General features: G+C 35.0%; 1 protein-coding gene across 2 annotated transcripts in view; it reads right to left on the reverse strand.

Moving 5' to 3' along the window:
- Positions 1–13,454, reverse strand: part of TOR1AIP1 (torsin 1A interacting protein 1) — a 43,396-nt gene that overhangs the window by 10,654 nt on the left and 19,288 nt on the right. For both annotated transcript variants that reach the window (XM_060643816.3, XM_060643815.3), the window contains 5 exons: positions 13,299–13,340; positions 12,417–12,503; positions 9,324–9,377; positions 6,288–6,329; positions 5,680–5,748 (listed from right to left, as the gene is read on the reverse strand). In XM_060643816.3, coding sequence (XP_060499799.1) covers positions 5,680–5,748; positions 6,288–6,329; positions 9,324–9,377; positions 12,417–12,503; positions 13,299–13,340 — 294 coding nt within the window. The remainder of the gene's footprint in view (positions 1–5,679; positions 5,749–6,287; positions 6,330–9,323; positions 9,378–12,416; positions 12,504–13,298; positions 13,341–13,454) is intronic.

The raw sequence follows: 13,454 nt of genomic DNA on the forward strand, positions 1-13,454 counted from the left end.
ATGTGTGTGTGTAAAAGAATAAAATCGTGCCATTTTCAACAACATGGATGGATCTAGAGAATGTAATGCTAAGTCAAATAAATAAGTCAGAGAAAGACAAGTACCACATGACTTCACTCATATGTGGAATTTAACAAAGAAAGCAAAGAAAAAAAGAGCCAAACAAAAAGATTTTTTTTGTTTTTGTTCTTTCTGTTATTTTTTTAAAGAATTTTTTTAAGTTTATTTATTTTGAGAGAGAGTAAGTGTAAGCAGGGGAGGGGCAGTGAGAAAGGGAGAAAGAGAATCAGAAGTAGGCTGAGTGCACTGTCAGTGCGGACGGAGCCCTACGTGGGGCTCGATCTCATGAACTGTGAGATCACGACCTGAGCTGAAATCAAGAGTCCACAGCTTAACCAACTGAGCCACTCAGGTGCCCCCCCCCCCAAAGAGACCTTAACTGTTGAGAACTCATGGTTACCAGAGGGGAGGTGGGGGGGGTGGCGAATGACATAGGTGAAGGGGATTAAGGAGTGCACCTGTTGTGATGAGCTCTGAATAACTGTGGAGTCATTCTATACTGTACTCCTGAAACTAATATAACTAGACTGCGTGTTAATTATACTGGAATTTAAAAAAAGACACGGGTCTTGGAGAAGTTCAAAAGCTAACAAACACGCCAGAGGAATTAACAGAAGACGACTTGACGGAGAAGGTGTGCTTCTCCTTGACGGAGATGTGGCATCATCTGATGCCAGCCGATGAGGAAGAAGATGTAGAAGCAGCAGCGGCAGAAAACAAACGGACATTAGATAATGTGGCCAGTTATTCAAGACTGCTTTTGACTTAACGACAAGGACCCTTTTATGATAGAGGTACTGAAACTAAAGGAAATGGTGGAAGAAAAACTGGAACCATATAGACACACTTTTAGAGAAATGAGAAGGCAAAAAAAAAAAAAAAAAAGTGAGACAGAATTTAAGTATTTTGGAGCATGCCTGCCTCCCGTTCCATGTTCTCCACCTTTTTGGCCTCTGCCACGCTTAAGACAGCAAGACCAACCCTTCTTCCTCCTCCTCAGCCTACTCAACACAAAATGACAAGGTTGAAGACCTTTATGATGATGCACTTCCACTTAATGACTAGTAAATAACCATCACGCAGCACAATGAACTGATCTGTTGCGTGTGTATGAGTGTCTTGGTGTGAAAATCTAATAAACTGTATGGCAAGAATTGTACGAAGTGTTTTTGTGTCATCATCTTCTCCTAAGTGTTCACTGTGTAGCACACTGTGTCCAAGGCTTGTACGGAAGAGGATAGCCTATCCTTACCCAGGCATAAGAGGAGTGATAATCAATACAAAATTAATAAGGTTAGTTTTCTTACTGTTTATTAACTTTGCTTTCAAGGAATTATGATACCATATACCTCTCTCTCTAAGTAATTGGAGAAACTGCCTGTCAGCCTATCATCACAGGTGAATGTTTTGTTTTGTTCTTTAAAGTAACATTATGTTTCCAAATACTGTATTATGAATCTGACTGTAATAGTGTCTGCCATAAAAATTTTACAATGATTCATTTATTAGTGTATCAGTTAGGCTACTATGAGGCAATCGTATCGATTACATGAGGCCACCATAAAACAATCATACTGCTGCTTCTTCATTATCAACTCGTGACTCATTACACTTGCAAATAAATACAAATTGCTTTTTTACACTGTATTTTCATTTTTAATGCCTAGTGTTAATAACATGTATAAAATCTACAGTGTTTTGCATCATATAAGACAATATAGCTGTAAGTTCTGAAAATTCATTTTGTGAGGAATCTAAAATAGTCAAGTTCACAGAAGCAGAGAGGCGGAATGGTGGTTGTAGGAGGGAGGGGAAAGGGAAAATGAGGAGATTTTAGTTAAAGGTACACAGTTTCAGGTATACAAGATGCCTAAGTGCTAGCAATCTACTGCAAAGCATAGTACCTATAGTTAACAATACTGTACCATATGTTTAAAAATTTGCTAAGAGGGAAGATCTTATGTTAAGTGCTCTTATCATACACACACATAGTAATAAATAAAGAGAGTGGGAGGAAACTTTTGGAGGTGACAGATACGCTAACAGTATAGACTGTGGTTATAGTTTTGCGGATGTATACTCATCCCCAAGCATATCAAGCCTGTAATACATTAAATGTATGCCAATTATACCTCAATATAATGTTTTAAAAAGTTACTATATGAGCACACCAAGTAGAGGAACCAATAGTGAAAGAGCATGTGAAACATAATACAATTGTCTTAGAAAAAAAATCCATCAAGAAAATGTTTATCTTGAATATCTTAATCCATGGTTGCAAAGATCAAATGAGATAATGTAAGAAAATTCCGTTAAGTGCTCTTCTATGATGATTTTAATGATAAAGAATAGCTAAATAACAGTTACTATCTAACACATGTAATATATATAAAATTCATAGAACACAAACTTATAAGCAGGGTATATACTGTTCAGGCAGACAGCATTCTCTAAGAGGTAATCTCTATCCCTCTTCTTATTAAAAATATCATCAGAAATAGTGACAAACATTCCTAAAAAAACCCAAAAAACAAAAAACACACCACACATACACACCACACACACACACACACACACACACACACACACACACACACCTTTTTAAAAGATAAAGCTCAAGGTTTTCCAGTCAGAAGAGTATGGTAACAATCACTCTATAAAAGTCAAGTGCAGAGGACATGAATCTTTCATAGTTGTTATTACTGATTATTACACAATATATTGTTAACAATAAATAAGTAATCATTTAGTAATTATTTACTAATTAGTAATTATTCATTTGGTATTCAGACTTAAAAAGTTGTGTTCACATATATAACAAGATAATTAGAATAACCAGTCATAGGCACTCTTGTCCCCAAGTTAAAGGTAAGAAAAGGTAAGAAAACCTTAACAAAGGTTAAGTGGCTTTACCAAGGTCACTCAATTAGTAAGTAGAAGAGCTGGGACTGCAGCTCTAACTCCAAACTCTTTGTATCTCTGAATTACTTTTATTTTATTTATTTATTTTATTTTTATTTTTTAATGTTTATTTATTTTTGAGAGAGAGACAGAGCATGCGCAGAGAGGGGCACAGAGAGGGGGAGACACAGAATCTGAAGCAGGTTCCGGGCTCTGAGCTGTCAGCACAGAGCCCAATGTGGGGCTCAAATTCACAAGCTGTGAGATCATGATCTGAGCTGAAGTTGGCTGCTTAACTAACTGAGCTACCCAGGCATTCCTCTGTGCAGAGACAGGTTCCAAACATGTATATCAATGAGGCACAGACTCATAGAGGCCTGACCTCTCCCTAGATACTCTTCCCTATTCTCACTGTTTTATTACCTGGGAAATAGGAAAAATAAAGACAGTGATTCTATCTTCTCCAAAAGATTAGAAAACAGGCAGAAACCCAAACTGGGACCTGTCTACCTAAGGAACTGTGCTATCATGGGTTGACAATAAGGATGTGAAAGTCCCAGGTTCTTGAACACCTAAGTCTAAAAATTAATTTTTTTCTCACTAAAGAAGATGGAAATATAAACTTAATGAAATAATGAAATTATTAGAATGCTAAGCAAAAACCATTTTAAATGATCTTGGATTAAAGAGGAATCTGTCAGTCCATATGAAAATCACTGCAGGCCTCTACTTTCACTAAAAATATTTTCATGTTCACTGTTCTTAAAGTTCTTATGTAGCTAAAGGTCTAAAAAATTCTGTTATCTGCACCTCAGTGTGCAAACTTCTGGCATATAATTTCTATATAATTCTCAAAGCTCTGTATATGTAGTAGATGGCTATCAATCAGTATGCAGATATTTAAGCCATAATAAATACACTAAGACAAAGCAGGGACACAAACAGACTAAGCCTTACCTATTAATTTAGCAACTAAAAAAAATCTATTTCTGCATTCTAATCAGATCTTCAGTATAATTATTTTCCCTTCTCCATTGCATTTGTACAATGTCTTATCAGAGGAAATAAAAATTATATATTTTTGGTAACAAAGTGTACTACAGTTACCTGGAAGAAATATATCTGTTATCAATTACCCGGAATGTATAGTTAAGAACTAAGAAATAAAATAAGAACTGAGTTTTTCATAAAAAATATACTTAAACTCATCAATTTTTACTTCCAAGAGTTTATTTCTTAGATCTTCAAAGTAAGTTTTAATTCTGATACTGGTTACAAACAAAATCCTAGTAAGCTAAAAAATATTTGCTTTCCTAACTATAACAGGTCAGGAAAAGCAAATTGTAAGAAGAAATAGTTTTCTAACACCAGGTACATACAACAATAAGGAATGACAGCCAACAATAAGGCAAGGACAGAAAGTTTTTTCAGTTTTAGACTGAAGAACTCACATGTGGGGTAAAACTTCAACTGTTGGGAACAATGAATTATGACCACCACTACTTTACTGATGGTAAAACAAAGCCACAGAGGTTTGTTTACACAAGCTAACTTTGTCAATTACAGTTAGTCATTTTTTGAGCAAGAGATGGAGCTTTTTTTTTTTTTAAATGTTTATTTATTTTTGAGAGAGAGAAAGTCTGAGAGTGAGCAGGGGAGGGGCAGAGAGAGACGGAAACAGAGAATCCAAAGCAGGCTCCAGGCTCCGAGCTGTCAGCACAGAGCCCAATGTGGGACTTGAACTCACGGATCGTGAGATCATGACCTAAGCTGAAGTCAGATGCTTAACTGACTGAGCCACCCAGGAGCCCCTTATATTATCTAAATAAAAGAAAAGGATGGGGCGCCTGGCTGGCTCAGTTGGTTGAGCGTCCGACTTTGGCTCGGGTCATGATCTCCCGGTTTGTGAGTTTGAGCCCCGTGTCAGGCTCTGTGCTGACGGCTCAGAGCCTGGAGCCTGCTTCCGATTCCGTGTCTCCCTCTCTTTCTGCCCCTCCCCCGCTCATGATCTCTCTCTCTCTCTCTCTCTCTCTCTCTCTCTCTCTCTCTCTGTCAAAAATAAATAAAACATTAAAAAAATTTTTTTAAATAAAAGTAAAGGAATACCAAATGACCTTGAGATTATTGTGGTTAGAGTATAAAGAAGGGATAAAGGTGAAGGGTAACTTAATTTTTTTCTACACGGTCAAGGTTTAATGTGGAAACTGCTATAGAAATTATGATAGACACTGAATTCAAAGCATGATTATTTCATCACATCTATATATGGTATTTTTCAGATTCTGTGACACTTAATCCATCCTAAACCTAAACAAGAAAATACTATTTGTAGATTTCATCCTTTATTACTTAATATAATGGGTATGCAGAATTTCTCTGATTATTTACATAAAAGTAAATAATGTCTGCTACAAATAAAAAACAGGTAATGTCAAAAGAGTAGAATTTTATTATCATGTACAGATTGGACTGCAGCTAATAGAACTGAAAACTTCATCCACTGGTTTTCTCCCACCACTGTTTACACTTAACACCAGACCATCTCCTGACATTCCAAGCAGATGGAAATATCGTGTAGTCATAGCTCTGCCTCAGTAATGAAATCACAATCTAAATGCCTATCTGAAGAACTAAATATTTTTGTATACTGAGTAATAAAGAAAAACAGCAAATATACGTGAAATTACTTCAGTAACAGGTAAAGATTTAGCAACTTACTTTGCATCTTAGTCCTTATTCTTGTGGATTGTTCCAACCATTCCTGAGGTTTTTTTTGATATCCCGAGCCTAAAGCAAATGCATATACCAAGATATCATTTCAATATTTTGAAAACGTATACCATACTCATGTTAGAAGGTAAATTTATCAGAAAGGTAAAACAAAGTTGGGGAAGAAAACAATAAAAGCAATAGGTTCAGAAGTAAAAGATAATGTCAAAGGATCACACCAGTGAAGGATGAACCACTTCCTATAGCAAAATAGACAGCAAATAAATATATAATCACCTAATAGACAAAACTAGGTACCAATCCTTTGTTCTGGTCTATGAGAATGACTGAGTTCAATAATACATGAACTTGGTTTCAATGTATTTAAGAAGAAAAAAGTTAACCACTCACTCTTGCAAATAAGTTACTTTAGGTAAAATAATCCTGAACACATTTCCACATCACAGAGTAATTATACACATTTGATACTAATGTGTGGCGGATTAAAAGGCAAAGAGGGTAAAATGACTTAAAATCCCATTCAAACATTTTGTTGGCAGAATAAGACAAGGTGAGAATTGCTTGACTGATAAAAGAACAGACAACCAACCACTTACTTAGCACTGAAGGTTGCTTATCAAGAGTTATGAAGTCTCGACCTATAACAGAAAACAGAGATAAGGTCATGGAATACTTGGAAATAAGAACAATGAAAATACTGCATAGACATTATACTTGTATACTATGGATACTATAAACCAAAAAATCACCACAAAAATCAAACCTTTCTTTCATCAGTCCCAAACATATATACTATATTCATTGTTTTCCCTTTTCTAAGCATCAAAGTGTTCAGGAATTGGATACTAAGTCAACTTTAAAATCAATACCATCAAAATAATGGCAGCACGTACTAAATGTTTGCCAGGTATCAAGTATAATTTTACTTAATTCTCACACTTTATGTGGTCAACACCATTATTCCCATTTTACAAATATATGGAATATATACATACATATATATACATACATATGTATATACATAATATAAATAGTGTATATATATATATATATATATATATATATATATATATATATGTATATAAAATATGGAAGTAGTAAAGCTCAGATACAAACCCACGCAGTCCATATATGTTATGCTATGTACTGGTGTATATGGCATATACTATATAAGCAATTTTGTGGACATTGCAAAGTAGTTATAAGTGAAAGTTATGAAGTAAAAAAAGTAGTTACTTTTTTGTTTTGGGATGGTATTTAAGGACAAATGGGATGATTAGAAATGATATTTCAAACAATTATAACAAGGGAAATTTCTAAATCTGTTCTGAAGAAATGAGTTATTTCTACCCAATGATACAAGTATTATTGTAAATTTTTCAAATTTATTTTTTCTAAATACAAAGGTAATATATACATGCTAACTGTAAAAGAAATATAACATTCTGAATTTTTTTAATGTTTATTTTTGAGAGAGAGAGAGAGACAGAGCATGAAGTAGGCAGGGGCAGAGGGAGAGAGGGAGACACAAAAGCCAAAGAAGGCTCCAGGCTCCGAGCTCTCAGCATAAAGCCTGATGTGGGCTCGAACTCACAGACCGCGAGATCATAACCTGAGCTGAAGTTGGACACTTAACCGACTGAGCCACCCAGGTGCCCCAAGAAATAGAACATTCTAGAAATGTGTAACTTAAAAATTCATAAATATCTACTAAGTGGAATACCATGTCGAATAAGACATATGAATATTCTTCCAGATTTGTTTTCAGTCTATCCCAACAAAAGAAAAACAGTAGACCTGTTTTTTAACATGTCTTTCATTGATTTGAAAAAGTAGGCTTCATGCCCAGTGTGGAAGCAAACCTGGGGCTTGAACCCACAACCCTGAGATAAAGACCTGAGCTGAAATCAAGAGTCAGACACTTAACTGACTGAGCCACCCAGGAGCCCCAAGGAGTAGTTTTAAAAAAACACCTCTGATGTAGGGCTGTATCTTATAATCGAGGGTATATCATAGTTTAACTGGATGATTTTTCTTTTTCAGTTATACAAAAAATAATGGCATCTTAAATTCAAGGATATATACCTCGATCACCTATTCATTAGTATACAAAGTACTCACTTTTCATAATTGTATGCATGTAGCATAATTTATATAGAGAGATACATTTAAGAGCTTCCAAATATCAAAGATTTAGCATAACAAAGGGCAAACATATAAGATGATTCAGCAAGTAATTTTCCACAAATGATTTTTTAAATTTTTTGTTTTTATGTTTTATTCTCTTTGTTGAGAGACAGAGAGTGAGCAGGGGAGGGGCAGAGAGAGAGGGAAACACAGAATCCAAAACAGCAGGCTCCAGGCTGCCAGCACAGAGCCCAAAGCAGGGCTCGAACCCATGAACGTGAGCTCATGACCTGAGACAAAGTGGGATGTTCAATCGACTGAGCCACCCAGGTGCCCCACAAAGGATTTATTTTTGTGTCTCAGTGGCTTTTATTTTATCTCAGTTTTATCCCAGAACCTGCTAAAAACTATATATAATGTGAAATATGTGGAATTATATAAATACAATGATTAATAAAACAGATTTACAAAGACTTTTTCTTTAAAAACAGTTTCAAGAAAGGTGATGTGGAAGGAAAAAAAAAGTCCTTGAAGATTTTACATACAAGGATATTTTAGATTAATAATTAACTCAAATTCTGGGACTTAATTAAACATGGGAAAGAGGGGCACCTGGGTGGCTCAGTTGGTTGGGTGACCGACTTTGGCTCAGGTAATGATCTCACGGTTCGTGGGTTCGAGCCCTGCGTCAGGCTCTGTGCTGAAGGCTCGGAGCCTGGAGCCTGCTTCGGATTCTGTGTCTCCCCCTCTCTCTGCCCCTCCCCTGCTCATGCTCTGTGTCTCTTTGTCTCTCAATAATAAATAAATGTTAAAAAAAAAAAATTAAAAAAATAAATAAACATGGGAAAGAAACAGCATCATTTCTGCTTAACCTAAGAAAATACATATCTACTTTAGATAATCTGTAAAGTACAGAAAAAAAAGGAAAAGAAAAATATCACCAATTATTCTACCATTCTAAACAAATGATTGTTATCAGCACTTTAGTATATTACTTTCCAATCCTTTCTTTTGTTATATTTTTTCAACGTATTGTGAAAATTTTCAAAATTGCAAGCAAGGCTATAAGATTTTGATATACACACCACCTAGCTTTCCATTAACTTCTTATTATACTTTGCTTTATCACTTGTTTATTCATCCTTCCAAACTTTTGCAATAGAGCTCAAATCATACTGCATATAAAATTTTATATCCTTATTAGAATATGTCCATGTAAGTAGGCTCAAACTACGTTAGTTAATTAAACTAAGAATAGTCAACAAATTTATATGGCAAACAAGGACATTCAACAAGTCACAGAAAGCAGATTTTTGTTTTTAAATTCGAATTCAAGGTTGAGTACAGAGATGAAGCAAATTCAAGATGCAGGATGAGTTTTTTAGCATTCACTATACCTCTTTTTCAACACTTTACATTAAGAGGATCTTCAAAAATAAAAAAACAGCATTTGACCACACACACACAGGTAGAATTTCAAGAGTTTAAAACATGGTTTTACTTACTTTGTGATGACCGCCAAAGTGATTCTGGATATTGACTTGATTTCGTAGTTTGATCTGAAAGAACAAAAGAAATAAAGTGCACTATAAAGGATATTGTACTTTTTAAAAATTTTTTTTTTTTAACGTTTATTTGTTTTTGAGACAGAGAGAGACAGAGCATGGACGGGGGAGGGGCAGAGAGAGAGGGAAACACAGAATCGGAAGCGGGCTCTAGGCTCTGAGCCATCAGCCCAGAGCCTGATGTGGGGCTCGAACTCACGGACCGTGAGATTGTGACCTGAGCTGAAGTCGGAGGCTTAACCGACTGAGCCACCCAGGCGCCCCAAGCATATTGTACTTTTTAAACGCATATTTTACCAAGAGAACAGTAAGTAATCAAAAGAACAAAAATATTCAGTAAAACCCCAGGGAATTCAACACTTGGGGCAGTGTTGAATATTTAATTTTTTTTATTTTAAGTAGGCTTCATGCTCAGTGTGGAATGCAACACAGAGCCCAACCACTCAGGTGTCCCAGGAACACATTTTATTTTTTTTAAGTTTCTAAAGAGCCATGTTGTATCTAAAAACTTAACTAAATAATTATCTTTTCCCTAACGACTTTCTAAAGAAAAAAAAATAGAAGATGTAGAACATGGCATGAGGTAAGGAAGATAATGAAACCTTTGAGTTGGGGAACACTTTGAAAGTTTATAATGGATCTTCTTGAAATCATTAATACCCATTTTGCCCCAAATTTTTCTTGTAAATGGTTAATATGTTACATATTTTAGCCTATTCTTTAAAAACTTATTTTCATATAAAAGTGGAATTTATAACTAACTCTGTTCAAAAGTGATCAGATTGTTAACTCGGAAGTAAAAGCATTTGACACATCCAGGTGTGGTAGCTAAATATTTTTGTTAGTGTACTCCTATTATTAAAAAAAATTTGAGCATTGATTTCTAAAACATATTTCTTTTTAATTAAAAAAATGCTTATTTATTTTTGAGAGAAAGAGAGAGAGAGCGAGCGAGTGAGCATGAGTGGGGAAGGGCAGAGAGAGAGGGAGACAGAGGATCCGAAGCGGGCTCTGTACTGTCAGCACAGAGCCCGATGTGGGGCTCAAACTCGTGAACCATGAGATCATGACCTGAGCCGAAGTCTGACACTTAACTGACTGAGCCACCCACGCGCCCCTCCAAAACATATTTCTAACATTAAATACGTGTGTTATTGAAATAATGTATTAACTAATGTGTTGTATCTATTATAAAACAAAAAGACATTTTAATTGGATGAAATAAAATATAAATATACATGAAATTCTAATATTCTCTTCTTGCATTCCAACAGATCTTTTTTTTTTAAGTTTTTATTTAAATTCCAGTTAGTTAACATACAGTGCAATATTAGTGTCAGATGTACAATTTAGTGATTCAACACTTCTACACAACATCTGGTGCTTATCACAAGTGCACTCCTTAATTCCCATCACCTCTTTCATTCACCCCCCCCATTCCCTCCTCCCCTTTGGTCACCATCAATTCGTTCTCTACAGTTGAGTCTGTTTCTTGGCTCGCCTTTCTTTTTTTCTCTATGCTTGTTTCTTCTTGAACCTCTTCAAGGGATAACTGGCTCAGAAAATAATCTAAGAAGATCAGTATTCTTCTTAATATGCTCCCTTTTTTCTTCTTTAGCTAGAGTTTTCTTCTGCACATGGGTATGTGTGCTTCATTAAGAATTTATTAGAATTCTTAAAGGGATCACAGACCCTTCAGTGTATGAAGTTTCAAAGAGCTATATGCTGCTAGCAATAGCATCAAACTATTGGCTACAGGAATGGCTTAATTAGTTTTTAATTTTTAGAGCTTTATGTATACATATACCAAAACTAATAAGAACACTTAGTTTAGTGTTTACTATGTGACAGGTACCTTCTAGGTGCTTGCACATATGAATTAACCTCTTACCAACCCAGATGAGGATACTGAGGAACACAGACATTAAGCAATTCCCTGAGGGCACAAACCTAGTAGTGGAGGAGTGAAACCCAGGGATTCTGGCTCCAGAGCCCATGTTCTTAACCACTATGCTAGAATGGTGCATATCTCCTTTGGGATTTCTGTATCAAGAAAGAATGGGGAACAATGAGGAAGGGTGGGAAATATATAGAATACCAAATGCCCATAAACCAGCCTATGAGCCTATTTTTTAAATGGAATGATAAAGTAAAACACAGAATTATGGAAATTCTCAAAAGATGGTGAGGGGAAAATAGAGAATTACTCTTTCATGGGACTAAAATATAATATTATTCATTATTTACAGAGTTTCAAATTGGTTCAGCACCCTCTTAAGCCTCAATTGGTATTTTCCCCCCACGGTCAATTCTTTCCTTGAATAAACTTAAACACAAATTCACATGAATAGTCATAAACTGTTGCTACTAACTTGGTGTGAATTTGAACAATCCAGAAATAAAAGTGATTACCTAGGGATAGTAAAACTTCCTAAGAGCTAACATCCCTGATAATATAAGGAATACCACTACCAATGAGATCCGCTTCTCTGTAACATTTTAAACAAACTACAAATAACTTCTTTGAGCACAAAAATATCTTATATTCCATAAATATCAAAGCAGGCTAAAAAGTGACTTATTTGTGGGGTGCCTGGGTGGATCAGTCAATTAAGCGTCCAACTTCGGCTCAGGTCATGAACTCGCTTCGTGAGTTTGAGCCCCAGGTCGGGCTCAGTGCTGACAGCTCAGAACCCGGAGCCTGCTTGGGAATCTGTGTGTGTCTCTCTCTCTGCCCCTCCCCCGCTTGTGCTCTGTCTCTGTCTCTCTCTCTCAAAAATAAAGATTAAAAAAAAATTTTTTTTTAAAGTGACTTGTTTAGATATTATATAGACATTACATGTTACTAATCAGATGCACACATGGAGTCAGTAATTTTAATAAATATTAAAAAGTATACTCTCTAAAAAAGTAGTTTTAATAAAATATTTTATGGAAGTATTTTTTAAAAAAGTAAATTCACAAAATACCTTTAGATTTTTACTAAAAACACAGCTCCTAAGATAAAGTCATATGAATATGAAGATATGTTACCTCCAGAATCAAGAGAATCCCCGGATCTGACCTTAAGAATAGTAATATCACTGTCAGAGCTGTCTTGATCGTCTTGTTCAGTTTCTTCTAAAAAGAAAGAAATAATACACTAGTATAGTCTTTCTTCTAATGCTCTAAAGATCTAGATTAAAACAAGTAATTCAACATTAAAATGAAGCCTCTTTAATTATCAGACGTAGAATCACTATTTATTACACTTACTATTCTGGATCACAAAGTTTTATATGAGCTAAAATTGAGCTCATTAATGTTATCTGAGGCATATAATTATATCTCAAGCAAATATTCTGAGTAATATCTACAAGATTATATTCTGAGGCGTTAATGTAAAGTCAAAAAGGAAACAAAGGAGCATTAATAGTGGAGAAATTTTACCTTTTTTGGGGGGGGGGTTACATATAGTGTGTAAATTCAGCCAAAATTAGTATATGTACATGTGTGCTTACATATGAGTATCTGTGGTTGTAAAGGGGGGGATGTACACACACACTCATATACAAGCATTTCAGTATGCAGGTAATTAAGATTATGGTGGGTTTTAAAATGGACTAAGTTTTACTGTCCTATTCATAGACTGATTATGAGAATTTAGAAAAAATGATTATATTAATACCATAATCAAAGGCCAGCATATGCCAAAGTCTGTTTTCATTGGCTTTACTTAAAATTAACTCAGACAAAAGACGTTTGAAATGCATATAAAGGCTATCATCACTCACCCTATCCCATTTTATCTAAGACCCAATTATGAATTTAGATAAGCATGAACTTTTTTCCTGAAGAAAAATTTTCTTCTTTAAGTAACTATCAAAATTGTTCACGTTAATGAAAAAAAATTTAGAATATTTTAAAAGAAAATACCTCCTTCAGAAAAATTGACCTTCTGTTGGCTGCTGGTGGCTTCTAGAAAAGAAAAGCAAACACATCATACATGACATCAAAAGCTAAAGCTTAGGAATAAACAATATATAACTATATAATATATAATATGTAATCTATAATATACAATTTAGGGAA

Source organism: Panthera onca, chromosome F1 (genome assembly GCF_046562875.1).
Source record: "Panthera onca isolate mPanOnc1 chromosome F1, mPanOnc1 haplotype 2, whole genome shotgun sequence".
Taxonomy (NCBI): domain Eukaryota; kingdom Metazoa; phylum Chordata; class Mammalia; order Carnivora; family Felidae; genus Panthera; species Panthera onca.